We start from the raw sequence: 25303 nt of genomic DNA, 5'->3' as shown, positions 1-25303 counted from the left end.
ACTCCCAAAGGATTGTGCCCGCCTGCATCCGAGCACAGTACCGCGGCTTTATATATAGTTATATAGTTATAGTAGACGAGGTTGAAAAAAGACATATGTCCATCAAGTTCAACTAAGGCTAAATTTACACGACAGATACTTTATCCTATATCCGTACTTACCGTATATTGATCCAGAAGAAGGCAATAAAAAAACCAGTGACACGTCATCTACTGATATCTCTTAAGGGAAAAATACATTCCTTCCTGACTCCAAATATTATCAATCTGATTACTTTCTGGACCAGCATCCTTCCCATGTTTACTTATTTGGTATATCCCCATATACCTATGGTGCTTGGGGCATTGCACTCAGAGAAAACGTAAGTTCAACCATATGCTCTGCATCTTCTCAATCTTGTTTTGAGATGAAATCTTATCAGCTATTTTTAAATGTCTTCGTATATTTTTCTCCTGCTTCATCCAAGTCCTCAAAGCCTCCTGAGTATCACTCACAGATCTACAACATGTTACAGGCTCTCTCAGCATTGAAGCGGTTAATGCTCCCACTTATTCACTTGGGTACATTCTCCCTGAGGAAATACATGAAGTAGAAATGCCGTTACTCACCCATAGCCCCACAGCCAGGACCACAATGAAATATATCACTATCACCGAGATATCAGCGGCGTTATTGATAGGGATGGAGTTTTCGTTTTTGCCTGGGGTCATGCTGGTGCTCGGGGTCGTCTCCATCCTGCCCACTTCACGCTGGAGGCCGCTGTGCCAAGCTGCCTACTGGTCCCTCTGTTTCCTCTCAGGTGTGTGCCTCACAGGTTAGGTAAATTATAAACCTGTCTTACAGATCTTCCCCCGCCCCTCTCCTTCCCATCAATGTGTAACCTGCCCCGTTTTACTTTCCCAAACTCAGGAGGCAGATAAGTATCTGACGTCTGAACTCTTCCCAATCTCTTCTGCTCTTTGGCATTCCATGATAAGAGTGTATGAGAGTGTCATCTGCACACTGCGTGTCAGGAATGTGGGGCATCAGAGGAGTGAAAGCAAAGGGTGCGACACTCAGGTGTTGCCAAACAGGCTGTCAGAGTAGTGGCTCAATGAGCCACCAAACCACAGTGTTTACTGGTTTCTCCAGTACTATGGATACAAGTGTCACTCTCTGTCACGGGAGACCAGACGATTGACACCAGGATCGCAAACACCAGACAGAACAAGGTTAAATAAATTAGGTTTGTTTCGGCCGGAGCAAACATGTAGCAACACAGATGCTTTACACGGTTACAACTTACCAAGATTGAGGGGACTCCTAGCTTACTAGGTGCTGGGTGCTGCTGGAGTGAACTTAACCAGAATGCCTCTAAGATCCATCCGTCCCAGGATATCCCACTAATTTGGAATTATAGCCTTATAGGTCACTATTTGTATTTCCAACTGGTCTCAACACCGAGACCAACAATGAATGACTATGGAGCCCCGATCGGCATTGAATTACACAGACCCCCGTCCTCCACCCAGAAATATGGAAGTCCAGGTGCTTACCAATCAGGACAAAGATTGTCTTGGTGACACCAATCAGAGCTTTTGGGCTTGCCTGAGATGGACCAAACAGTGCTGAGGGAGGTGACCGTACTCTAGGATAGCCCATAGGGGCATGCTTGGGAGTGTGGGAAATTGAACCTAACTAATGGTAATGGACCGACGGAACTAAGTTCCAGGCCTTGATTCCTCCTGTCAGTTCCCTACCTTCTGTAGAGATAGGCTCCACGCTGCCTGGGAAAAACAACACCTCCACTTGTGAAGTGGATGTCCTCTCATCAGCAGATGGGCTGACCCTTCCCCATCTCATCATTGTTCCCTGAGCACAACACCTGGCCCCAAAGGATGGCAGTTGGTTTTATTGTGAGCTGGCCTTGCTAATCTAATCAAGGGCCCAGCACACAATGAATCACATAGAAAATACACGAGTCACAAACAATAAATAAACTGGTTCTACAGGTGGCACACATACCAACAGTGCTGGCAGACATTTTGTCTGTAGGCAGATGGCCATTCTGACCCAATACCTGGATCGCCATCGTGACAGGGGAAACCAGCGAATGTAACCTTTAATATACTGAGCCAAGCTGCACTACCATTACACCTCTCCCCCTCAAGACGAGACCCCTAGGGCAGCAGTCCCGATGGGCTGGCCTCCTGGATTGATGGGAGTCCGTGGCTGGCCTGGGGTGGGATCATCATGCCGGTAGAGTCCGTTGACATTGCCCTTCATATAGTGAATAGTAAAGTCATACTCTTGAAGGGCCAGGGTCCACTGCAAAAATGTACAGTTCTCCCCAGATATATGATGTAGCCAGCTGAGGGGGTTGTGATCAGTTACCACTGGGAAAGATCGCCCATAGAAATAGGACTTCGTTAGTGCTCAAACAATGGCCAAGCACTTCTTCTCTATAGTGGCATATGCGATTTCCCAATCTATGAGCTTGCGGCTGAAATAAACCTTCATCCTCGCCCACCTGGCTGAGCACTGCACCAATGTCATTGGTAGAGGCATCCATCTGTACCAGGAACCACTTCTCATAGTCGGGGACTGCCAAGATAGAAGTGTTGACTAAGGCATCCTTAAGAACCAGGAATGCAATCTCGCAATCAGGAGACTAAGTCACAGACCGGGGGAGCCTTTTCTTGGTCAGGTCCACCAGGAGCTTAGCAATAGCACTGTACTGAGGACAAATATCTGGTAATACCAGGCCGTCTCCAAGAACAAAAGCACCTGCTTCTGCAATGGGAGGGTTAGCCTCTACCTTGACTGCCTCTGGCTTGAACTGACCCCCCACCTTCTACCCGATGGCCCGATACTGCATCTCTGCCATGCCAAGCAGACACTTAGTGGGCTTCAGGGTCAGGCCAGCCCCTCTAATCCGGTTGAGGACCACAGCTACGTGCAGGTCTAACTCATCACAGGTCTTACTAAACACCACCAGATCGTCCAGGTATGCCCGAGCATACCCCTGCATGCTTTCCAACAACTGATTGACCAGGCGTTATGAGGTGGCTGGTGCATTCTTCATTACCGAGAATTCATACAAGCCATTCAGAGTGATGAAGGACTACTTCTCCCTTGTCTTTGGTGTCAATGGGATCTGCCAATATCTGCGGCTAAGAACCATGATAGACTGATGATAACTTGTCCCAGTGAGCTCATCTAGGAGCTCATTCATGCGGGGTATGGGGAAAGCATCTTTCATAGTCTGGGCATTGAGCTGGCTTTAGTCGACACAAAACTGTGGTTCCGTCCTTCTTGGGGACTACCGGCGAGCCCAGGGACTTTGGTGACTAGGGGCATGACCTCGAGGGCCAACATCTCCATCTCTCCCTCTATGCTCCTGTTCACTTTGGCTTAGTCCAGGTAGGCATTCTTGAGGAGGGCTCCTGGTCACCGTATTATCAGCTAAGTGGGTCCTGCCCGGCTTGTCTGTAAACAGGACCCAATACCTCCCTAGTAACTCTCTTACCTGTACCCGTTGGGGAGCAGTGAGCTGGGCTCCAATGCCCAGTTGATCTGCAGATCGTCCCTCAGGCTTCCCCAAGGAGATCGGGCAAAGCTTGGCAAACTGGGTGTCCCAGTGGCAGACTACACACAGTCCTCCCCACCAGCCCACTCGCTACATATGCCTTCAGCATATTAATGTGGTACTGTAGGTCCACTGACTTGTCTGATCTTCACTCAAAAGCCACCACATAATTGGTATCGTTCATGGTGATCTCCCCCTCCCATCCCTCATGGAACAATTCAAGCAGCCAATGGTCCCGGCGTCCATAGAGAAACGAGAAGCCGGTAGACACCTAGGGCACCTCTCTGTAGGCAAACAGGAGGCGCTGTAAATGTGCCACATCTGTTATAAGGTCCCATTGAACCGTTCACACAGTCTGTTTGTTTGAGGATGGTAGGGGGCAGTGTGATGTTGTTTAACCCCGCAGTTAGACATTGGAGTAGTTCAGACATGAACAGCATTCCTTGATCAGTCAGGATCTCGCTAGAGAAACCTACCCTAGCAAAGATATCTATCAGCGCACCTGCTATCTTGTGGGGCTTTATGGAACAGAGTGCTACTGCTTCAAGGTACCTCGTGGCAAAATCCACCACAGTGAGGATATAACTCTTACTGCACCGACTGGGGATCACGAGGGGCCATACAACAGCCACCACCACCAGCTGAAAGGGCTCCCCGATCTCTGGTACCGGTTGCCCGATCACCATGTCTGCCTACTAGCAGGCAGGTGTCAGGGCATGGCAAAACATTGCCCCACCTGTGCCTCCCGCAGCCAGTAAAAATTCCGGGCTTTTCCGACAGTTTCTTTTGTAGTTTTAAAATTTGAGTCTCTCTTTTTTTTTTACGCCCTGCGCAATACTAATGTGTGCCTCGAAGAGCGGCCTTGTGCGCCTCCCACAAAATGATCTTTGAGTTTGCGCTATCCTCGTTTATCCTAAATAAATGTTCTAGCTCATTACATCAATTGGCTGATCTGTGGGATTTTTAGAATTGCCTCATTTAGCTTCCAGTTCGCTCCAGGCCTGTCCAGGCTAAATTGGGAGCACCTGAGTTCAATCGATGCATGGTCTGACCATGAAATATCATGGATCCTAGCATATGATGCCTACGGAACTAGTCTGTTTGATACAAAGAAGTAGTCCATATGGCTATAATTGTCATGAGGGTGCGAGAAGAAGTATGCGACCTTGTGGTATTATCACCCTTTATGGCACCTTTAGATATACCAGGACTGTGTGGCTAACAATTACACCATGAGAGGGGTGCAGCTATAGACACACTTTATCCTTCACCTACATGATTGCATACTCGATGAGCATACACTGAATACTGGATTATCATAGACACAGACTGTACTGGGCTGGGGGATATTAGTACATCAAACTATATCCCATCAATACAGGGTAAGGGGCTATATATACATTGCCCCATTATCACCCTTACAAGGGTCTCTCCAATCTTGACATTGGACCATGTGTGATGACTGACCTCTAGTTCACCACAGACATCTATGTTCGAGCGTGAGTTCTCTTATAGTGCTCATTCTAAGAGTACTCTTATAGTGCTCATTCTACGAGTACTCTTATAGTGCTCATTCTACGGTCAGAGCCACAGTTATTGTTGTATTTTTTTAACACTCTTTATTTTACATTCGTTGGTTGACATTAAATTTATTTTATATTCTTAATTAATCCACCAGTCAGCGATAGAGTGCTACATACTAGGCTTCCTTTTCTTGTGTTACAATTTACCAAGATGGGTTTCCCATCTTCCTAGTTGCTGGTCGCTGCTGGAGCGAGCTTATCCAGGACACCCCCACGATCCGTCCATCTCAGGATATCCCAGTAACTTGGGACCACCGCCTCTCGCGTCACTATTCGTATTTCCAACTGGTCTCTGGACACCCAGACCAACCAAGAATTACTGTGGAGCTCTAATCGGTGTCGACTTACATAGACCCCCGGCCTCTATCCAGAAAAATAGACGTTTGGGTGCCTGCCAGTCAGGACAGAGATTGTTTTTGCGACACCAATGAGAGCTCGGGGGCTCACCCGAGACGGATCAATCAGGGCTGGGGGTGGTGACCGTACACTAGGGCAGCCCGTAGGGGCGTGCTTGGGAGTGTGGGAAATTGGAACTGACCAATGAGATTGGACCAACGGAGCTAGGACCCAGGCGCCGATTCCTCATAACAGCTCCAGACCTCCTGCAGGGATAGGCTCCACTCTGCCCGAGCGAAAGACCTCCATGTGAAGTGTATGTCCTCCCAGCAGGTGGCCCGGCCCTTCCCCAGCTCACCATTGATTCCGAAGAACAGCACCTGGCCCCAGACAAAAGATGGCAGTTGGTTTCATTGGGGACTGGTCTTCCTAATCTAATCAAGGGCCCAGTACACAATGAATCCCACAAAAAATACACAAGTCACAAACACTAAATAAACTGGTTCTACAGATGGCACACACATATTAATAGTGCTGGCAGACATTTTGTCTGTAGGCAGATGGCCATTGTAACCCAATACATGGGTCGTCATCTTGACAGATAGGTGCAACCAGCAAGCTAAAACTTGAATATACTGAGCCAGGCTGCCCCTACCGTCACTACTCCCTGGCACGATCTGGACGTGCTTCAGAGTAAGGGGTTGTTACTGAGATGTGGCCCTGACTGTGAACACTATCTGCCGTGCAAGCCACAGAACGCAGTGCAGGGGGGAAGTGTGTAACACTGCGTATTATCACAACCCAGCAGCTCTGCTCTCATGTAAAATATTAACACAATGTGCAATTACCATGGGTCACATTAAAGATGGCTGCCAATAAATGTTCCTAGATACTCACACTTGAGTAACCTGTGTACTGTAAACTCACACATTCTCAGTGTATTGCATAATAACTATTGTACAGAATATGCTATTTCTACTCCCTTTTCAACCCATAGAATTTGCTGGCTGTCTGAGCCAACCAATCACAGGGACAGATTCACTGCACATTCAGCTTCATTCACTTAATGGTACAATGTGTCCTTCCCGTGGGCAAAAACACAGAGAAAGTCATTAGAAAGATTAATTTATTTATTTAATTTCTCTCGAAGAAAGAAAATGGGAAGACTGAGATTGAAAGGAAAAGCCCTGAAGTCTGAATCCTATCGCCCTGCCGTGAGGAAATGTGCTGTGAAAGGGAGAAGTGAAAAATAAGAAAGATACTATTTCTCTAGCGTTCCTATTCTTAGGCACAGCGGGGAGATAAGATTGCTCAGTCACTCAGAGCACACACGTAATCTTTAAGGTAAGCACCCCACTTCAGAGACCAGCACCTTCCGAACAATGTCCCACTCCTCCCTTTAAGGCATTGTGGCAGCTCTGTACATTTGTGCAGAACTGGACAGTTTGTATTTGTTTTACTTTTTAACAAAAAAATTAGCTGAAGAATGAAGACTCGTTTCCTCGCAGACAATGCTGAGATGGCTATGCTGCCTGCACTCGAGTGGTTACTCATTACCTGCACGCAGACTCTGTGTATCCCAGGTACTGACAGTTTACATTTACAGAAAGATAAACACTTAAGGAACCTTGCGGTGACCTATAACCTGGACCATCCACCAATAACCTGCAGCCTGGGCATGGACCTTACATGGGAGATAACGAGCTGACACTGGTGGATCTGGGTTGACCTATTAAGATATCACAGGATGGGGGAAAGGCCCCACAGCCACAGGAGACTCAGAGGACCCAAAGCTTCCTGGGAGGAGGGGATAAGGCTTAGCTCTAACACCTTGCGGGTTTCAGTGAGAACACCCAACCCTGAGATATAGCAACTCTTATAAACCCACCTCATGATGAGGGCTACTTATAAGTGACAGTTTTGCTGAGTGAGGGGGTGTGAGTATCTGGGACTGTAGGCGTTCCTTCATTGTAGGCCACACAGAAGCATTGTTCTGGGCATTGGCGTGAGAATTAGTTGCATGATGCACTTGTGAAAGGGAGTGCAGTATGATGCATGCATAGGTGCAATGTGAACAAAGTGTTATACTTGTGTGGGTGAGTGCGATGCATTGGTGGGTGAGCGTGATACTTGTGTGGGTATGACTGCTGGGTGGGTGAGTGATATTTGTGTGTGTGCAGTGTGATGCTCGTGTGTGCGAGTGCTGGGTGGGTGAGCGTGATACTTGTGTGGGTGAGTATGAGTGCTGGTGTGGGTGAGTGTTGCAGTGGTGTGGTCCTGCACTCTGTACTGGGTGAGGCGTTGGACTGTGAGTTAAGTACAGCTGGTTGAACAGTTTGGCAGTTATACCCAAGTAATTATTACACTGCTAGGGAAGGAGTTATTGGTCAAATTCACCGTAATGATTCACTACAGATCCCCAAGCTGCTGCTTAACCCATTCACACCCAGCTGAAAGCTACTGCCATCCCTGCTGCTAACAGGTCACATTAGGAGCACAAACAGGGCACTCCTGGCATTGGGGAACCGCTGGTTTACTTTGGGGTGGAAAGGCAAACCTTACCTATAGAGAATGTCTACAGATAGCACAGTGTCTTCTAACCTCAGCTTCTGCTGCAGGTATTTATCACACCTTCCGTACAGGACAATAAAGTGATGTTATAGAGAAGCTGGAGACCCGTATCAGATACATATGAGTTCTTAAATCAATAATCGTATTGGACGCATCCCTAAAGATTATTTATATTTAATATTTTGTTATTCCCTCCAGTAGGCTTTCAACTGTTTAATTCAGGGTTTATTTTATGTAATTGAGAAGAAAAAGGTACTTTTATAAGAACGTTTGACCTCGTGGCTCAGACGTTGTAATGTTTCAATCTTTACCAGCTGCCTGGGATTCAAGGTCAGAGCTCCAACATGTGCAGAGGCTCCGCAGGGCTGGGGCAACAGCACCTCCTAGAGGAGGAAAGGGATCTGCAGCGGGCGAGGTGTGGGATGAGGGCAGCACATGGCAGAAGCGAGCTCGGAGGAGCCACGACACCCCGGCAGCTGCTGATGTTCGGAAGCGTTTGGGCAACTTATTGCGTGCACATAATAATAACAGCATGTTCTTGTATAGCGCTGCTAGTTTTACGTAGAGCTTTAGAGACATTTTGCAGGCACGGGTCCCTGTCCCGTGGAGCTTACAATCTATTGCAGGAAACATTTCTGTGAGTGTGAGTGAAGTCCTCGCTCTGCAAGCTCTCATGGTAAATAAGCAGAGGGAGGTACAATAATGACACCTGTGCACACATCACAACCCCTCCACCTCTGGGTGACAGAACATTCCTGCGGTGCGCTCAGAGACGCTCTAGGTTTTGGGGGGGCCTGTTCAATAGTTTATGGGTGACCCTGTAGCCTCAATGTTTTGCAGCTTTCAGTGGCAATATTTAGCATGGGAATGAATATTGAGCTGCAGAGTGAAGCTTCCCCTGGATCTCACAGCTCCCCACATTCCTCCCGTGGCTGCAATATGTATAACAAAGATGAGACAACCTTGGGTTGCCCTCAAGTCAGAAACAGAAGTATAATACGTCGCGGGTTGCATGGAGGCGAGAGGTCTGCGCTGTATCCCAGGTGTGCCATGTGTTGCTGGAGACCTGGGGCAGGCAGACAGCCAGAAACAGGGAAGCCTGTGCCCGGGGGTCCCTTCATCTGCAGGGTTTTGGGCAGCTGCCAATGTTGCTTAATGGAAGAGCCCCCTACATAAGTGTTCTGTCCTGGTTTTCATTGCACTGTATGGGGAGCTGCTCTGCGCTGGTCTCTAGCCGTGAAGGGGTCAAACACGCACACCAACTGCTGCCAGCTTCAAAACCAGGAGCACGTACAAGAGGAACACATGCGGGTACCAGGAGCATCCCCACTGCAGCATCACTAGCTCCTGTTCTGTTACCATGGAAACAGAAGCGTCTATGATCTCACACGGTTGCCATGGAAACAGATCAATGACTGTTGGGGTCTGGATGTCAGTGACACATTGTCACATCTCACCCGTCACTGGATTATTCAGGTCACATTAAACAGAGGGCTCCAGGGAGGAATGTCTCAGCACGGTCTCTGCGTCAGCGCTCAGACGGCTCTCTCAGGGCCCCGCTTTCCACCACGTCCCTTGTGAAACCGGCAGTGGAGAAGTGAATGGGTAAGCAGTGACAAGTCCTTGTGTGGGTTCTGCCGTCAATCTGGAGCTTGGGGTAGTACGAGTGAACCCTTGCACCTCCCCCGGCAGGAGGGTTTCTATAAGAACACCCATCACAGAAAGCTGTGTTACACGAGGTCAAAACGTAAAAGTTCTTCACTTCATGGTCCAGTGACAGTCATCTCCTCCCTTTCATAGCAGCAGCGATACTCTCTGGCCTATTCAGGCAGGGCACATCATTTCGGTACCAGCAGGGAGGGCAGGAAAGATAAAGCAGCCTCATCTCCAGCACAAGCCTGTATGTCATCTCCCTATCACCCCGTGTACCTTCTTTCCTCTCTGCCTGCCTTTTAGATTGTAAGCTCCTCAGACTCCATGCTTCCTATGCTATTGAACGATGCCATTTTACAGCCTTCACACCCCATTATATTGCACTGCAGAATACGTGGGCCTGTTGTAAGTGGTAACCATGCACTGTAAGATCCAGCCGAGATTCTCCATGTTCTGTTAGAATTAATGTAAAACGATCAGCAGGGGTGTTAAATGAATCGGTACAGACATTTGCAAAGTTCCACTAATTCATTTTTCAAGATCGAAATCTCCGTCTCCTAAAGAGAAACAATTCCAGCCCAGGAAGCTGGTCTGTGCCCCCCGGAGACCATTCTTCATGTGACCAGCGATGAGCACTTAGTCTTCTGCAACATTCAATAAGAGCTCGGATCCATTATTCAGTAAATAACGGTGATGGAAAAACCCATTATCTAATCAGTGTAGGCGATAGGAGTTTTGATAGTATTATAATATTCTGACCTCAGCTCCTAAAGCTCAGAAGATTCTGCTCCCCCCCACCCCATACCTCTCTCCTCATCCAGTTCCACCACCTTCCTGCTCCTACCTCTACCAAAGAGCTACCGTCAGTAACGAGGCCCCCCCAGATGTAGTTCAAAGGTCAGCATATCTGTTTTAGGCCTCGGCCAGGCTCCCCGCTGGCGTGCTGAGGCTCAGGGAAAGCGGGTGCTTTCCCTGCGCACCGTAAGGGGGCGGACCAGTGACGTCACGGAGCTGGTTCGCCCTCATTGGGCGAACCGCTCACGTGACCGGCCCTGCGCTCCGGCAAGCGGGGAAATTTTAAATTTCCCTAAGACCTACGCTTCCGCGCGCTTGCGGAAGCGTAGGCGAGCTCCTACTAAAGCCGCTCTAATTGCGGCTGTAGGGGCTCAGTGCTGAGCGGAAGCGCGCCTCCGCCAGCAAGCAAGTACCTTGGCCAAGGCCTAAGGCACAGGTGCTCAACTCCAGTCTTCAAGACCCTCTGCACGTCAGGATTTAAAGATATCCCAACTTCAGCACAGGTGGCTCAATGATTGAGCCACCTGTGCTGAAGCTGGGATATCCTTAAAACCTGACTGGTTTCTTGAAGACTGGAGATGAGCACCCTTGTGTAAGGGATGGGGAGCAGCTGCCAAGCGCATTCTATGAAAGACAGACAAGAGCCCGAGTGTAGATATAATATCCTCAAAGCAGCATTTATTTCATCCATGTAATTCCAAAACATTTAAATTGGGGTGTCTGGCATTTCAATCGGCGTCCATCGTAACAGGCGATTATTACACACTGAGAAGGTGCAGTCGGATTGGACCGACAGGCACACAGCTTACAACCCAAAACATGTGACCCTCTCAAATGAACGGATAAAAATAAAATAAAAAGCGGAAGAAAAACGTCCAAGCATTGAAACCCACGGAGGTGCACGGACCGGAAGCAAAATCATCACGTCATAAGTTAAAAAAAGGGCAAATCAAAACCTCACATTCAAAAACAGTCTATAGGAAGCGAATACAACAGGCGAGACTCCCAACGGAACGGCCGCCTGTCTCAGGGCTGCAGAGGTGCCTCCTTCACGGGGTTAACTTTACATGCACAAGAAGCACGGCACAGAGAAAACTAAAACCAGCATTTCTGAACAGAATAAAAACGGAATCACTTTCCATCACTGCAGCCCGTACACGCCCTACTGAAAGGGGAGTGCAGGCACCTCTCTGAAACTGCAGCTTCCCCCCCCCCCCCCCCCAACCCTGCGTAATGCGAGGTTAACCAGAGAAACGGCCGACGCGTCAACGCAATCCAGCAATGCCCGGGAGAAGCCGTCTTCCCTGGACAGGTAGCGGGGTCTGTGCGGTTGTGCCGATGATACGGGGAAGTGATAAGCACGGGGATATGGAGGGGAGTAGGAAAGAGGTGGGGTGGGGGCGGCAGGTGGTGACGGGGAGCAGATAGGCAGCAGCAAGATGCAGGACTCTTTTCAGTTGTTGCCTTCTCCTGTCTCCTCGTCCTGCTGGTCACTTGTCCACAGGGTCAGGTTGTCACGCAGCAGCTGCATGATTAGGGTGGAGTCCTTGTAGGAATCCTCATTTAGCGTGTCCAGCTCAGCGATGGCGTCATCGAAGGCCTGCTTGGCGAGGAGGCAGGCCTGCTCCGGGGTGCTCTGGATCTCGTAGTAGAAGACGGAAAAGTTGAGGGCCAGGCCCAGGCGGATGGGGTGGGTGGGCTGCATGTGCTCCTTGCTGATCTCTAAGGCCTCCTTGTAAGAGGCCTCGGACGAATCCGTCACGCTGCGCTTCTTCTCCCCGGAGCCCACCTCGGACAGGTAGCGGTAGTAATCGCCCTTCATCTTCAGGTAGAAGACTTTGCTCTCGTACTGGAAGTCGTTGCAGTTCTTGATGAGGAACTTGTCGAGCAGAGTCAGGACCTCGTTGCACACACCTTCCAGCTCAGCCTCGATCTTCTCCCTGTACGCCTTCACTTTCTCCAGCTTCTTCTCGTTACCGTCAGCCAGGGTCTTCTGCTCGATGCTGCTGATGACACGCCACGAGGAGCGCCGCGCCCCCACCACGTTCTTGTACGCCACGGAGAGCAGGTTCCGGTCCTCGTTAGACAGGGGCTCGTTAAGCTCCGTGACCTGCACAAGACAGGGAATAAAGATTTCCGCTCGCGTTATAACGGACATGGGAAGAGTAAAAAGCAAGCATAGCCAGACGTAGCGCACACAAAGCAACGCAGCCTACGCCCCCCACCGCGTACAGCGCCTGTGCTGTCCATCCCCGCTTCAGGCTACACGGTTCGCCGAGCATCCGCCCTCCCCCCCACCCCCCGGGCTACTGTGTATCCACCGCCCAGCTTACATGGTCTGCTGTGTGCGTCATCCCCCGCCATCAGGCTACGCAAGCCGCTGTGTGCGTCATCCCCCGCCATCAGGCTACGCAAGCCGCTGTGTGCATCATCCCCCGCCATCAGGCTACGCAGGCCGCTGTGTGCTTCATCCCCCGCCATCAGGCTACGCAGGCCGCTGTGTGCGTCATCCCCCGCCATCAGGCTACGCAAGCCGCTGTGTGCATCATCCCCCGCCATCAGGCTACGCAGGCCGCTGTGTGCGTCATCCCCCGCCATCAGGCTACGCAAGCCGCTGTGTGCATCATCCCCCGCCATCAGGCTACGCAAGCCGCTGTGTGCATCATCCCCCGCCATCAGGCTACGCAGGCCGCTGTGTGCGTCATCCCCCGCCATCAGGCTACGCAAGCCGCTGTGTGCATCATCCCCCGCCATCAGGCTACGCAGGCCGCTGTGTGCTTCATCCCCCGCCATCAGGCTACGCAGGCCGCTGTGTGCGTCATCCCCCCGCCATCAGGCTGCGCAGGCCGCTGTGTGCGCCATCCCCCGCCATCAGGCTACGCAGACCGCTGTGTGCGCCATCCCCCGCCATCAGGCTACGCAGGCCGCTGTGTGCGTTATCCCCCGCCATCAGGCTACGCAAGCCGCTGTGTGCGCCATCCCCCGCCATCAGGCTACGCAGGCCGCTGTGTGCGTCATCCCCCCGCCATCAGGCTACGCAGGCCGCTGTGTGCGTCATCCCCCGCCATCAGGCTACGCAGGCCGCTGTGTGCGTCATCCCCCCGCCATCAGGCTACGCAGGCCGCTGTGTGCACCATCCCCCGCCATCAGGCTACACAGGCCGCTATGTGCGTCATCCCCCCGCCATCAGTCTACACAGGCCGCTGTGTGCGTCATCCCCCGCCATCAGGCTACGCAGGCCGCTGTGTGCGTCATCCCCCGCCATCAGGCTACGCAGGCCGCTATGTGCGTCATCCCCCGCCATCAGGCTACGCAGGCCGCTGTGTGCGCCATCCCCCGCCATCAGGCTACACAGGCCGCTGTGTGCGTCATCCCCCGCCATCAGGCTACGCAGGCCGCTGTATGCATCATCCCCCGCCATCAGGCTACGCAGGCCGCTGTGTGCGTCATCCCCCGCCATCAGGCTACGCAGGCCGCTGTGTGCGTCATCCCCCGCCATCAGGCTACGCAGGCCGCTGTATGCATCATCCCCCGCCATCAGGCTACGCAGGCCGCTGTGTGCGTCATCCCCCGCCATCAGGCTACGCAGGCCGCTGTGTGCGCCATCCCCCGCCATCAGGCTACGCAGGCCGCTGTGTGCGTCATCCCCCGCCATCAGGCTACGCAGGCCGCTGTGTGCGTCATCCCCCGCCATCAGGCTACGCAGGCCGCTGTGTGCGTCATCCCCCGCGATCAGGCTACGCAGGCCACTGTGTGCGCCATCCCCCCGCCATCAGGCTACACAGGCCGCTATGAGCGTCATCCCCCGCCATCAGGCTACGCAGGCCGCTGTGTGCGTCATCCCCCCGCCATCAGGCTACGCAGGCCGCTATGAGCGTCATCCCCCGCCATCAGGCTACGCAGGCCGCTGTGTGCGTCATCCCCCCGCCATCAGGCTACGCAGGCCGCTGTGTGCGTCATCCCCCGCCATCAGGCTACGCAGGCCGCTGTGTGCGTCATCCCCCGCCATCAGGCTACGCAGGCCGCTGTGTGCACCATCCCCCGCCATCAGGCTACGCAGGCCGCTGTGTGCGTCATCCCCCGCCATCAGGCTACGCAGGCCGCTGTGTGCGCCATCCCCCGCCATCAGGCTACGCAGGCCGCTGTGTGCGTCATCCCCCGCCATCAGGCTACGCAGGCCGCTGTGTGCGTCATCCCCCGCCATCAGGCTACACAGGCCGCTGTGTGCGTCATCCCCCGCCTTCAGGCTACGCAGGCCGCTGAATGCATCATCCCCCGCCATCAGGCTACGCAGGCCGCTGTGTGCGTCATCCCCCGCCATCAGGCTACACAGGCCGCTGTGTGCGTCATCCCCCGCCATCAGGCTACGCAGGCCGCTGTGTGCGTCATCCCCCGCCATCAGGCTACACAGGCCGCTGTGTGCGTCATCCCCCGCCATCAGGCTACGCAGGCCGCTGTGTGCGCCATCCCCCGCCATCAGGCTACGCAGGCCGCTGTGTGCGTCATCCCCCGCCATCAGGCTACGCAGGCCGCTGTGTGCATCATCCCCCGCCATCAGGCTACGCAGGCCGCTGTGTGCGCCATCCCCCGCCATCAGGCTACGCAGGCCGCTGTGTGCGTCATCCCCCGCCATCAGGCTACGCAGGCCGCTGTGTGCATCATCCCCCGCCATCAGGCTACGCAGGCCGCTGTGTGCGTCATCCCCCGCCATCAGGCTACGCAGGCCGCTGTGTGCATCATCCCCCGCCATCAGGCTACGCAGGCCGCTGTGTGCATCATCCCCCGCCATCAGGCTACGCAGGCCGCTGTGTGCGTCATCCCCCGCCATCAGGCTACGCAGGCCGCTATGAGCGTCATCCCCCGCCATCAGGCTACGCAGGCCGCTGTGTGCGTCATCCCCCGCCATCAGGCTACGCAGGCCGCTGTGTGCGTCATCCCCCGCCATCAGGCTACGCAGGCCGCTGTGTGCGTCATCCCCCGCCATCAGGCTACGCAGGCCGCTGTGTGCGTCATCCCCCGCCATCAGGCTACGCAGGCCGCTGTGTGCGTCATCCCCCGCCATCAGGCTACGCAGGCCGCTGTGTGCGTCATCCCCCGCCATCAGGCTACGCAGGCCGCTGTGTGCGTCATCCCCCGCCATCAGGCTACGCAGGCCGCTGTGTGCGTCATCCCCCGCCATCAGGCTACGCAGGCCGCTGTGTGCGTCATCCCCCGCCATCAGGCTACGCAGGCCGCTGTGTGCGTCATCCCCCGCCATCAGGCTACGCAGGCCGCTGTGTGTGTCATCCCCCGCCATCAGGCTACGCAGGCCGCTGTGTGCGTCATCCCCCGCCATCAGGCTACGCAGGCCGCTGTGTGCGTCATCCCCCGCCATCAGGCTACGCAGGCCGCTGTGTGCGTCATCCCCCGCCATCAGGCTACACAGGCCGCTGTGTGCGTCATCCCCCGCCTTCAGGCTACGCAAGCCGCTGTGTGCGTCATCCCCCCGCCATCAGGCTACGCAGGCCGCTGAATGCATCATCCCCCCGCCATCAGGCTACGCAGGCCGCTGTGTGCGTCATCCCCCGCCATCAGGCTACGCAGGCCGCTGTGTGCGTCATCCCCCGCCATCAGGCTACACAGGCCGCTGTGTGCGTCATCCCCCGCCTTCAGGCTACGCAGGCCGCTGAATGCATCATCCCCCCGCCATCAGGCTACGCAGGCCGCTGTGTGCGTCATCCCCCGCCATCAGGCTACGCAGGCCGCTATGTGCGTCATCCCCCGCCATCAGGCTACGCAGGCCGCTGTGTGCGTCATCCCCCGCCATCAGGCTACGCAGGCCGCTGTGTGCGTCATCCCCCGCCATCAGGCTACGCAGGCCGCTGTGTGCGTCATCCCCCGCCATCAGGCTACGCAGGCCGCTGTGTGCGTCATCCCCCGCCATCAGGCTACGCAGGCCGCTGTGTGCATCATCCCCCGCCATCAGGCTACGCAGGCCGCTGTGTGCGTCATCCCCCGCCATCAGGCTACGCAGGCCGCTATGTGCGTCATCCCCCGCCATCAGGCTACGCAGGCCGCTGTGTGCATCATCCCCCGCCATCAGGCTACGCAGGCCGCTGTGTGCGTCATCCCCCGCCATCAGGCTACGCAGGCCGCTGTGTGCGTCATCCCCCGCCATCAGGCTACGCAGGCCGCTGTGTGCGCCATCCCCCGCCATCAGGCTACGCAGGCCGCTGTGTGCGCCATCCCCCGCCATCAGGCTACGCAGGCCGCTGTGTGCGCCATCCCCCGCCATCAGGCTACGCAGGCCGCTGTGTGCGTCATCCCCCGCCATCAGGCTACGCAGGCCGCTGTGTGCGCCATCCCCCGCCATCAGGCTACGCAGGCCGCTGTGTGCGCCATCCCCCGCCATCAGGCTACGCAGGCCGCTGTGTGCGCCATCCCCCGCCATCAGGCTACGCAGGCCGCTGTGTGCGCCATCCCCCGCCATCAGGCTACGCAGGCCGCTGTGTGCGTCATCCCCCGCCATCAGGCTACGCAGGCCGCTGTGTGCGTCATCCCCCGCCATCAGGCTACGCAGGCCGCTATGAGCGTCATCCCCCCGCCATCAGGCTACACAGGCCGCTGTGTGCGCCATCCCCCGCCATCAGGCTACACAGGCCGCTGTGTGCTTCATCCCCCGCCATCAGGCTACGCAGGCCGCTGTGTGCGTCATCCCCCGCCATCAGGCTACGCAGGCCGCTGTGTGCGTCATCCCCCGCCATCAGGCTACGCAGGCCGCTGTGTGCGTCATCCCCCGCCATCAGGCTACGCAGGCCGCTGTGTGCATCATCCCCCGCCATCAGGCTACGCAGGCCGCTGTGTGCGTCATCCCCCGCCATCAGGCTACGCAGGCCGCTGTGTGCATCATCCCCCGCCATCAGGCTACGCAGGCCGCTGTGTGCGTCATCCCCCGCCATCAGGCTACGCAGGCCGCTGTGTGCATCATCCCCCGCCATCAGGCTACGCAGGCCGCTGTGTGCATCATCCCCCGCCATCAGGCTACGCAGGCCGCTGAATGCATCATCCCCCGCCATCAGGCTACGCAGGCCGCTGTGTGCGCCATCCCCCGCCATCAGGCTACGCAGGCCGCTGTGTGCGTCATCCCCCGCCATCAGGCTACGCAGGCCGCTGTGTGCATCATCCCCCGCCATCAGGCTGCGCAGGCCGCTGTGTGTGCATCATCCCCCGCCATCAGGCTACGCAGGCCGCTGTGTGCGTCATCCCCCCGCCATCAGGCTACGCAGGCCGCTGTGTGCGCCATCCCCCGCCATCAGGCTACGCAGGCCGCTGTGTGCGTCATCCCCCGCCATCAGGCTACGCAGGCCGCTGTGTGCGTCATCCCCCGCCATCAGGCTACGCAGGCCGCTGAATGCATCATCCCCCGCCATCAGGCTACGCAGGCCGCTGTGTGCGCCATCCCCCGCCATCAGGCTACGCAGGCCGCTGAATGCATCATCCCCCGCCATCAGGCTACACAGGCCGCTGTGTGCGCCATCCCCCGCCATCAGGCTACGCAGGCCGCTGTGTGCGCCATCCCCCGCCATCAGGCTACGCAGGCCGCTGTGTGCGTCATCCCCCGCCATCAGGCTACGCAGGCCGCTGTGTGTGCATCATCCCCCCGCCATCAGGCTACGCAGGCCGCTGTGTGCGTCATCCCCCCGCCATCAGGCTACGCAGGCCGCTGTGTGCGTCATCCCCCGCCATCAGGCTACGCAGGCCGCTGTGTGCGTCATCCCCCGCCATCAGGCTACGCAGGCCGCTGTGTGCACCATCCGCCGCCATCAGGCTACGCAGGCCGCTGTGTGCACCATCCGCCGCCATCAGGCTACGCAGGCCGCTGTGTGCGTCATCCCCCGCCATCAGGCTACGCAGGCCGCTGTGTGCGTCATCCCCCGCCATCAGGCTACGCAGGCCGCTGTGTGCGTCATCCCCCGCCATCAGGCTACGCAGGCCGCTGTGTGCATCATCCCCCGCCATCAGGCTACGCAGGCCGCTGTGTGCGTCATCCCCCCGCCATCAGGCTACGCAGGCCGCTGTGTGCGTCATCCCCCGCCATCAGGCTACGCAGGCCGCTGTGTGCGTCATCCCCCCGCCATCAGGCTACGCAGGCCGCTATGAGCGTCATCCCCCGCCATCAGGCTACGCAGGCCGCTGTGTGCGTCATCCCCCGCCATCAGGCTACGCAGGCCGCTGTGTGCGTCATCCCCCGCCATCAGGCTACGCAGGCCGCTGTGTGCATCATCCCCCGCCATCAGGCTACGCAGGCCGCTGTGTGCGCCATCCCCCGCCATCAGGCTACGCAGGCCGCTGTGTGCGTCATCCCCCGCCATCAGGCTACGCAGGCCGCTGTGTGCGTCATCCCCCCGCCATCAGGCTACGCAGGCCGCTATGAGCGTCATCCCCCGCCATCAGGCTACGCAGGCCGCTGTGTGCGTCATCCCCCGCCATCAGGCTACGCAGGCCGCTGTGTGCGTCATCCCCCGCCATCAGGCTACGCAGGCCGCTGTGTGCATCATCCCCCGCCATCAGGCTACGCAGGCCGCTGTGTGCGCCATCCCCCGCCATCAGGCTACGCAGGCCGCTGTGTGCGTCATCCCCCGCCATCAGGCTACGCAGGCCGCTGTGTGCGCCATCCCCCGCCATCAGGCTACGCAGGCCGCTGTGTGCGTCATCCCCCGCCATCAGGCTACGCAGGCCGCTGTGTGCGTCATCCCCCGCCATCAGGCTACGCAGGCCGCTGTGTGCGTCATCCCCCCGCCATCAGGCTACGCAGGCCGCTATGAGCGTCATCCCCCCGCCATCAGGCTACGCAGGCCGCTGTGTGCATCATCCCCCGCCATCAGGCTACGCAGGCCGCTGTGTGCGTCATCCCCCGCCATCAGGCTACGCAGGCCGCTGTGTGCGCCATCCCCCGCCATCAGGCTACGCAGGCCGCTGTGTGCGTCATCCCCCCGCCATCAGGCTACGCAGGCCGCTGTGTGCGTCATCCCCCCGCCATCAGGCTACGCAGGCCGCTGTATGCATCATCCCCCGCCATCAGGCTACGCAGGCCGCTGTGTGCGTCATCCCCCGCCATCAGGCTACGCAGGCCGCTGTGTGCGTCATCCCCCGCCATCAGGCTACGCAGGCCGCTGTGTGCATCATCCCCCGCCATCAGGCTACGCAGGCCGCTGTATGCATCATCCCCCGCCATCAGGCTACGCAGGCCGCTGTATGCATCATCCCCCGCCATCAGGCTACGCAGGCCGCTGTGTGCGTCATCCCCCGCCATCAGGCTACGCAGGCCGCTGTGTGCGTCATCCCCCGCCATCAGGCTACGCAGGCCGCTGTGTGCACCATCCGCCGCCATCAGGCTACGCAGGCCGCTGTGTGCGCCATCCCCCCGCCATCAGGCTACGCAGGCCGCTGTGTGCGCCATCCCCCGCCATCAGGCTACGCAGGCCGCTGTGTGCGCCATCCCCCGCCATCAGGCTACGCAGGCCGCTGTGTGCGTCATCCCCCTCCATCAGGCTACGCAGGCCGCTGTGTGCGCCATCCCCCGCCATCAGGCTACGCAGGCCGCTGTGTGCGTCATCCCCCCGCCATCAGGCTACGCAGGCCGCTGTGTGCGCCATCCCCCGCCATTAGGCTACGCAGGCCGCTGTGTGCGTCATCCCCCGCCATCAGGCTACGCAGGGCGCTGTGTGTGTCATCGCCCTAAGGTATAAACGCAGCGCCGTGCCACCCCCCGGTATAGGCGCAGCGCCGCGCACACATCGCCCCCCGTATATATGCAGTGATGTGTGTGTGTGTGTGCCCTCCCCCCCCCCCAGTATATACACAGCGCTGTATGCGTGTCTCTAGCACCCCCCCCCCCCTCGGCTTATACTCAGCACTGTGTGCGTGTCGCCCCCCTCCAGTATATTCGCTACGCCGCGTGTCATCCCCTCGGGCATATACGCGGCACTATGTACGTGCCCCCCACATGGTATATACGTGGCGCTGTGTGCCATGTGTCTCTTCCCCCCCCCCCCGGTATATATACTCAAAGCTGTGTGCATGTTTCAGTCCCCCCCATGTATATATACTCCGCGCTGTGTGCGCATCACCCCCTGGTATATATACTCAGCGCTGTGTGCGCGTCAACCCCTGGTATATATACTCAGCGCTGTGTGCGCGTCACCCCCCGGTATATATACTCAGCGCTGTGTGCGCGTCACCCCCTGGTATATATACTCAGCGCTGTGTGCGCATCACCCCCTGGTATATATACTCAGCGCTGTGTGCGCGTCACCCACCGGTATATATACACTCAGCGCTGTGTGCGCGCGTCACCCACCGGTATATATACTCAGCGCTGTGTGCGCTTCCCCCCCCCCCCCCGGTATATATACTCAGAGCTGTGTGCGCGTCACCCCCGGTATATATACTCAGCGCTGTGTGCGCATCCCCCCGGTATATATACTCAGCACTGTGTGCGCGTCCCCCCCGGTATATATACTCAGCGCTGTGTGCGCGTCCCCCCATGTATATATACTCAGCGCTGTGTGCGCGTCCCCCCCATGTATATATACTCAGAGCTGTGTGTGTGTCCCCTGGTATATATACTCAGCGCTGTGTGCGCGCGTCCCCCCCTGGTATATATACTCAGCGCTGTGTGTGCGTCCCCCCCTGGTATATATACTCAGCGCTGTCTGCGCTTCCCCCCGGTATATATACTCAGCGCTGTGTGCGCTTCCGCCCGGTATATATACTCAGCTCTGTGTGCGCGTCACCCCCTGGTATATATACTCAGCGCTGTGTGTGTCCCCCCCGGTATATATACTCAGCGCTGTGTGCGCGTCACCCCCTGGTATATACACTCAGCGCTGTGTGCGCGTCACCCCCTGGTATATATACTCAGCGCTGTGTGTGTCCCCCCCGATATATATACTCAGCGCTGTGTGCGCGTCACCCCCTGGTATATATACTCAGCGCTGTGTGCGTGTCACCCCCTGGTATATATACTCAGCGCTGTGTGCGCGTCCCCCCCTGGTATATACACTCAGCGCTGTGTGCGCGTCACCCCCCTGGTATATATACTCAGCGCTGTGTGCGCGTCACCCCCCGGTATATACACTCAGCGCTGTGTGCGCGTCACCCCCTGGTATATATACTCAGCGCTGTGTGCGCTTCCCCCCCGGTATATATACTCAGCGCTGTGTGAGAGTCCCCCCCTGGTATATATACTCAGCGCTGTGTGCGTGTCCCCGTCCCCCCCCGGTATATATACTCAGCGCTGTGTGAGAGTCCCCCCCTGGTATATATACTCAGCTCTGTGTGCACGTCACCCCCTGATATATATACTCAGCGCTGTGTGCGCGTCACCCACCGGTATATATACTCAGCGCTGTGTGCGCGTCACCCACCGGTATATATACTCAGCGCTGTGTGCGCTTCCCCCCCCCCCCCGGTATATATACTCAGAGCTGTGTGCGCGTCACCCCCGGTATATATACTCAGCGCTGTGTGCGCATTCCCCCGGTATATATACTCAGCACTGTGTGCGCGTCCCCCCCGGTATATATACTCAGCGCTGTGTGCGCGTCCCCCCATGTATATATACTCAGCGCTGTGTGCGCGTCCCCCCCCATGTATATATACTCAGAGCTGTGTGTGTGTCCCCTGGTATATATACTCAGCGCTGTGTGCGCGCGTCCCCCCCTGGTATATATACTCAGCGCTGTGTGCGCGTCCCCCCCTGGTATATATACTCAGCGCTGTCTGCGCTTCCCCCCGGTATATATACTCAGCGCTGTGTGCGCTTCCGCCCGGTATATATACTCAGCGCTGTGTGCGCGTCACGCCCTGGTATATATACTCAGCGCTGTGTGCGTGTCACCCCCTGGTGTATATATACTCAGCGCTGTGTGCGCGTCCCCCCCTGTTATATACACTCAGGACTGTGTGCGCGTCACCCCCCTGGTATATATACTCAGCGCTGTGTGCGCTTCCCCCCGGTATATATACTCAGCGCTGTGTGCGCGTCACCCCCTGGTATATATACTCAGCGCTGTGTGTGTGTCCCCCGATATATATACTCAGCGCTGTGTGCGCGTCACCCCCTGGTATATATACTCAGTGCTGTGTGCGTGTCACCCCCTGGTATATATACTCAGCGCTGTGTGCGCGTCCCCCCCTGGTATATATACTCAGCGCTGTGTGCGCGTCCCCCCCTGGTATATACACTCAGCGCTGTGTGCGCGTCACCCCCCTGGTATATATACTCAGCGCTGTGTGCGCGTCCCCCCCCGGTATATACACTCAGCGCTGTGTGCGCGTCACCCCCTGGTATATATACTCAGCGCTGTGTGCGCTTCCCCCCCGGTATATATACTCAGCGCTGTGAGAGTCCCCCCCTGGTATATATACTCAGTTCTGTGTGCGTGTCCCCCCCCCCCCCCGGTATATATACTCAGCGCTGTGTGAGAGTCCCCCCCTGGTATATATACTCAGCTCTGTGTGCACGTCACCCCCTGATATATATACTCAGCGCTGTGTGCGTGTCACGCCCTGGTATATATACTCAGCGCTGTGTGCGTGTGTGTCCCCCCGGTATATATACTCAGCGCTGTGTGCGCGTCACCCCCTGGTATATATACTCAGCGCTGTGTGCGCGCGTCACCCCGTGGTATATATACTCAGCACTGTGTGCGCGTCACCCCGTGGTATATATACTCAGCACTGTGTGCGCGTCACCCCCTGGTATATATACTCAGCGCTGTGTGCGCGCGTCACCCCGTGGTATATATACTCAGCACTGTGTGCGCGTCACCCCGTGGTATATATACTCAGCACTGTGTGCGCGTCACCCCCTGGTATATATACTCAGCGCTGTGCTTGTCCCCCCCCTGTATATATATACTCAGCGCTGTGCTTGTCCCCCCCTGTATATATACTCAGTGCTGTGCTTGTCCCCTCCCCCTGTATATATACTCAGCGCTGTGCTTGTCCTCCCCTGTATATATACTCTGCGCTGTGTGCGCGCGTGTCACCCCCTGTATATATACACTCAGCGCTGTGCTTGTCTCCAACCCTGTATATATACTCAGCGCTGTGCTTGTCCCCCCCTGTATATATATACTCAGCGCTGTGTGCGCGCGTCACCCCCTGTATATATACTCAGCGCTGTGCTTGTCCCCAACCCTGTATATATACTCAGCGCTGTGTGCGCGCGTGTCACCCCCTGTATATATACTCAGCGCTGTGTGCGCGCGTGTCACCCCTTGTATATATACTCAGCGCTGTGCTTGTCCCCAACCCTGTATATATACTCAGCGCTGTGCTTGTCCCCCCCCCGGTATATATACTCAGCGCTGTGCTTGTCCCCCTGCATATATACTCAGCGCTGTGCTTGTCCCCCCCTGTATATATACACTCAGCGCTGTGCTTGTCCCCCCCCGTATATATACTCAGCGCTGTGCTTGTCCCCCCCTATATATACTCAGCGCTGTGCTTGTCCCCCCTGTATATATACTCAGCGCTGTGCTTGTCCCCACCTGTATATATACTCAGCGCTGTGCGTGTCCCCCCTGTATATATACTCAGCGCTGTGCGTGTCCCCCCCTGTATATATACTCAGCGCTGTGCTTGTCCCCCCCTGTATATATACTCAGCACTGTGCTTGTCCCCCCCTGTATATATACTCACCGCTCTCATAGCCGCCGCCATGTCTTCGTATCTCTCCGCCTGTTCCGCCAGGCGGGCTCTCTGCAGCAGCTGCTCCCGGTCCGACATGTTCTCACCGGGCGGGGCAGGGACAGCACACGGTGCGCGCGGGACAGGGGCGGCACAGGGACGGTGCGCGCGGGACAGGGGCAGCACGGTGCGCGCGGGACAGGGGCAGCACGGGGCGCGCGGGGTGCAGGGACAGCGCGCGGTGCAGCTCGCTGGTTTCTGCTCCTCGCGCCGCTGCAGCCGGGACGCGCGTGCGCACTGAGGGGGGCGGGGTCCGGGGGGCGGAGCCTTTGCAGCTATTTCTAGGTGACGTCATGAGCTATTTCTAGACGCGGTCTGGCGCATGCGCAGTGTGAGTGCTGCAGTGCACAGCAGAGAGGAGGGAGGGGAGGCGGTGCAGGAAGAGCTGCAATGCACAGAGAATAGGGCAGGGCGGGCAGCACATCCTAATGTGTATATATTATATCTATATATCTAGGTAGCGCACTTTCCCCCATCCCCTGGGAGATGTGGTGGCTACAGTGTGTGTGGTGCTTTACCTGCGGCCCACAGGAGGCCGGAGCCTCCGCTGCTGGGAGCCTGCGGTGTACCTGATTTGACAATCGGTAGCGCCTCCATCTGTAGGGGATCCTACTATGTAAGATAACCCCGTACAGGAACCCCGTGCAATAAAACACACGTTAGGTAAATATAACAGTTTTACTACACAGAGACATATCTTAATATATAAAATCGAAAGGTTGGTACTAGCTGCGGTGAATCTGATTGGTCCTCAGCCTCTGGCCAATCAGATTGGTGGCTCTATGACGTCACCCGGCTCTATGACGTCACCCAACTCTCTCTCCCTCTCTCCCTCTCCCTCCCCCCACCGGCTCCCGGACGGAGGGGAAGCGCGGCGCGGCCCTCCTGCCCCAGCCACCAACGCTCACTTCCCTCCCCGGCGGGGGGACAGGCAGTGGGCAGGCAGCCTCCGGAAGGACCCCCTTCCTCCTGCAGATGCCCCCGGTAAGATGGCGGCGCACAGTGGACAGGCGGGGGGTGGTATTCAGTCAGGAGAGAGGGGGGGGGAGTTAGTCAGGAG

The 25303-nt window shown here is 56.6% G+C and overlaps 2 protein-coding genes and 1 long non-coding RNA gene across 4 annotated transcripts in view; 1 reads left to right on the top strand and 2 right to left on the bottom strand.

The window, feature by feature from the left end:
- The window catches only part of LOC142464831 (sodium/glucose cotransporter 1-like), a 34950-nt gene extending 34076 nt beyond the window's left edge, over positions 1-874 (bottom strand). The window contains exon 1 of the mRNA XM_075568440.1: positions 609-874. Within this exon, the coding sequence (XP_075424555.1) occupies positions 609-734 (126 nt within the window). The 5' untranslated portion in view covers positions 735-874. The remainder of the gene's footprint in view (positions 1-608) is intronic.
- LOC142464833 (uncharacterized) overlaps positions 1-8327 on the top strand; it is a 45555-nt gene extending 37228 nt beyond the window's left edge. Inside the window, exon 4 of one of the 2 annotated variants that reach the window (XR_012787733.1) lies at positions 6638-8327. This is a non-coding gene — a long non-coding RNA (uncharacterized LOC142464833). The remainder of the gene's footprint in view (positions 1-6637) is intronic. The other variant, XR_012787730.1, reaches the window with a different exon arrangement.
- A 2829-nt stretch (positions 8328-11156) lies between these two features.
- YWHAH (tyrosine 3-monooxygenase/tryptophan 5-monooxygenase activation protein eta) lies at positions 11157-24483 on the bottom strand. The gene is made up of 2 exons (XM_075568442.1): positions 24196-24483; positions 11157-12616 (listed from the first exon to the last, which is right to left on the bottom strand). Exons 1-2 carry the CDS (start codon positions 24280-24282, stop codon positions 11960-11962), a joined length of 744 nt encoding a protein of 247 aa, XP_075424557.1. The 5' UTR covers positions 24283-24483; the 3' UTR covers positions 11157-11959.
- Positions 24484-25303: the final 820 nt, after the last annotated feature.

The sequence above is a fragment of the Ascaphus truei genome, chromosome 13, assembly GCF_040206685.1.
Source record: "Ascaphus truei isolate aAscTru1 chromosome 13, aAscTru1.hap1, whole genome shotgun sequence".
Classification (NCBI taxonomy): domain Eukaryota; kingdom Metazoa; phylum Chordata; class Amphibia; order Anura; family Ascaphidae; genus Ascaphus; species Ascaphus truei.
This window is presented reverse-complemented; position numbering and strand designations above follow the sequence as displayed.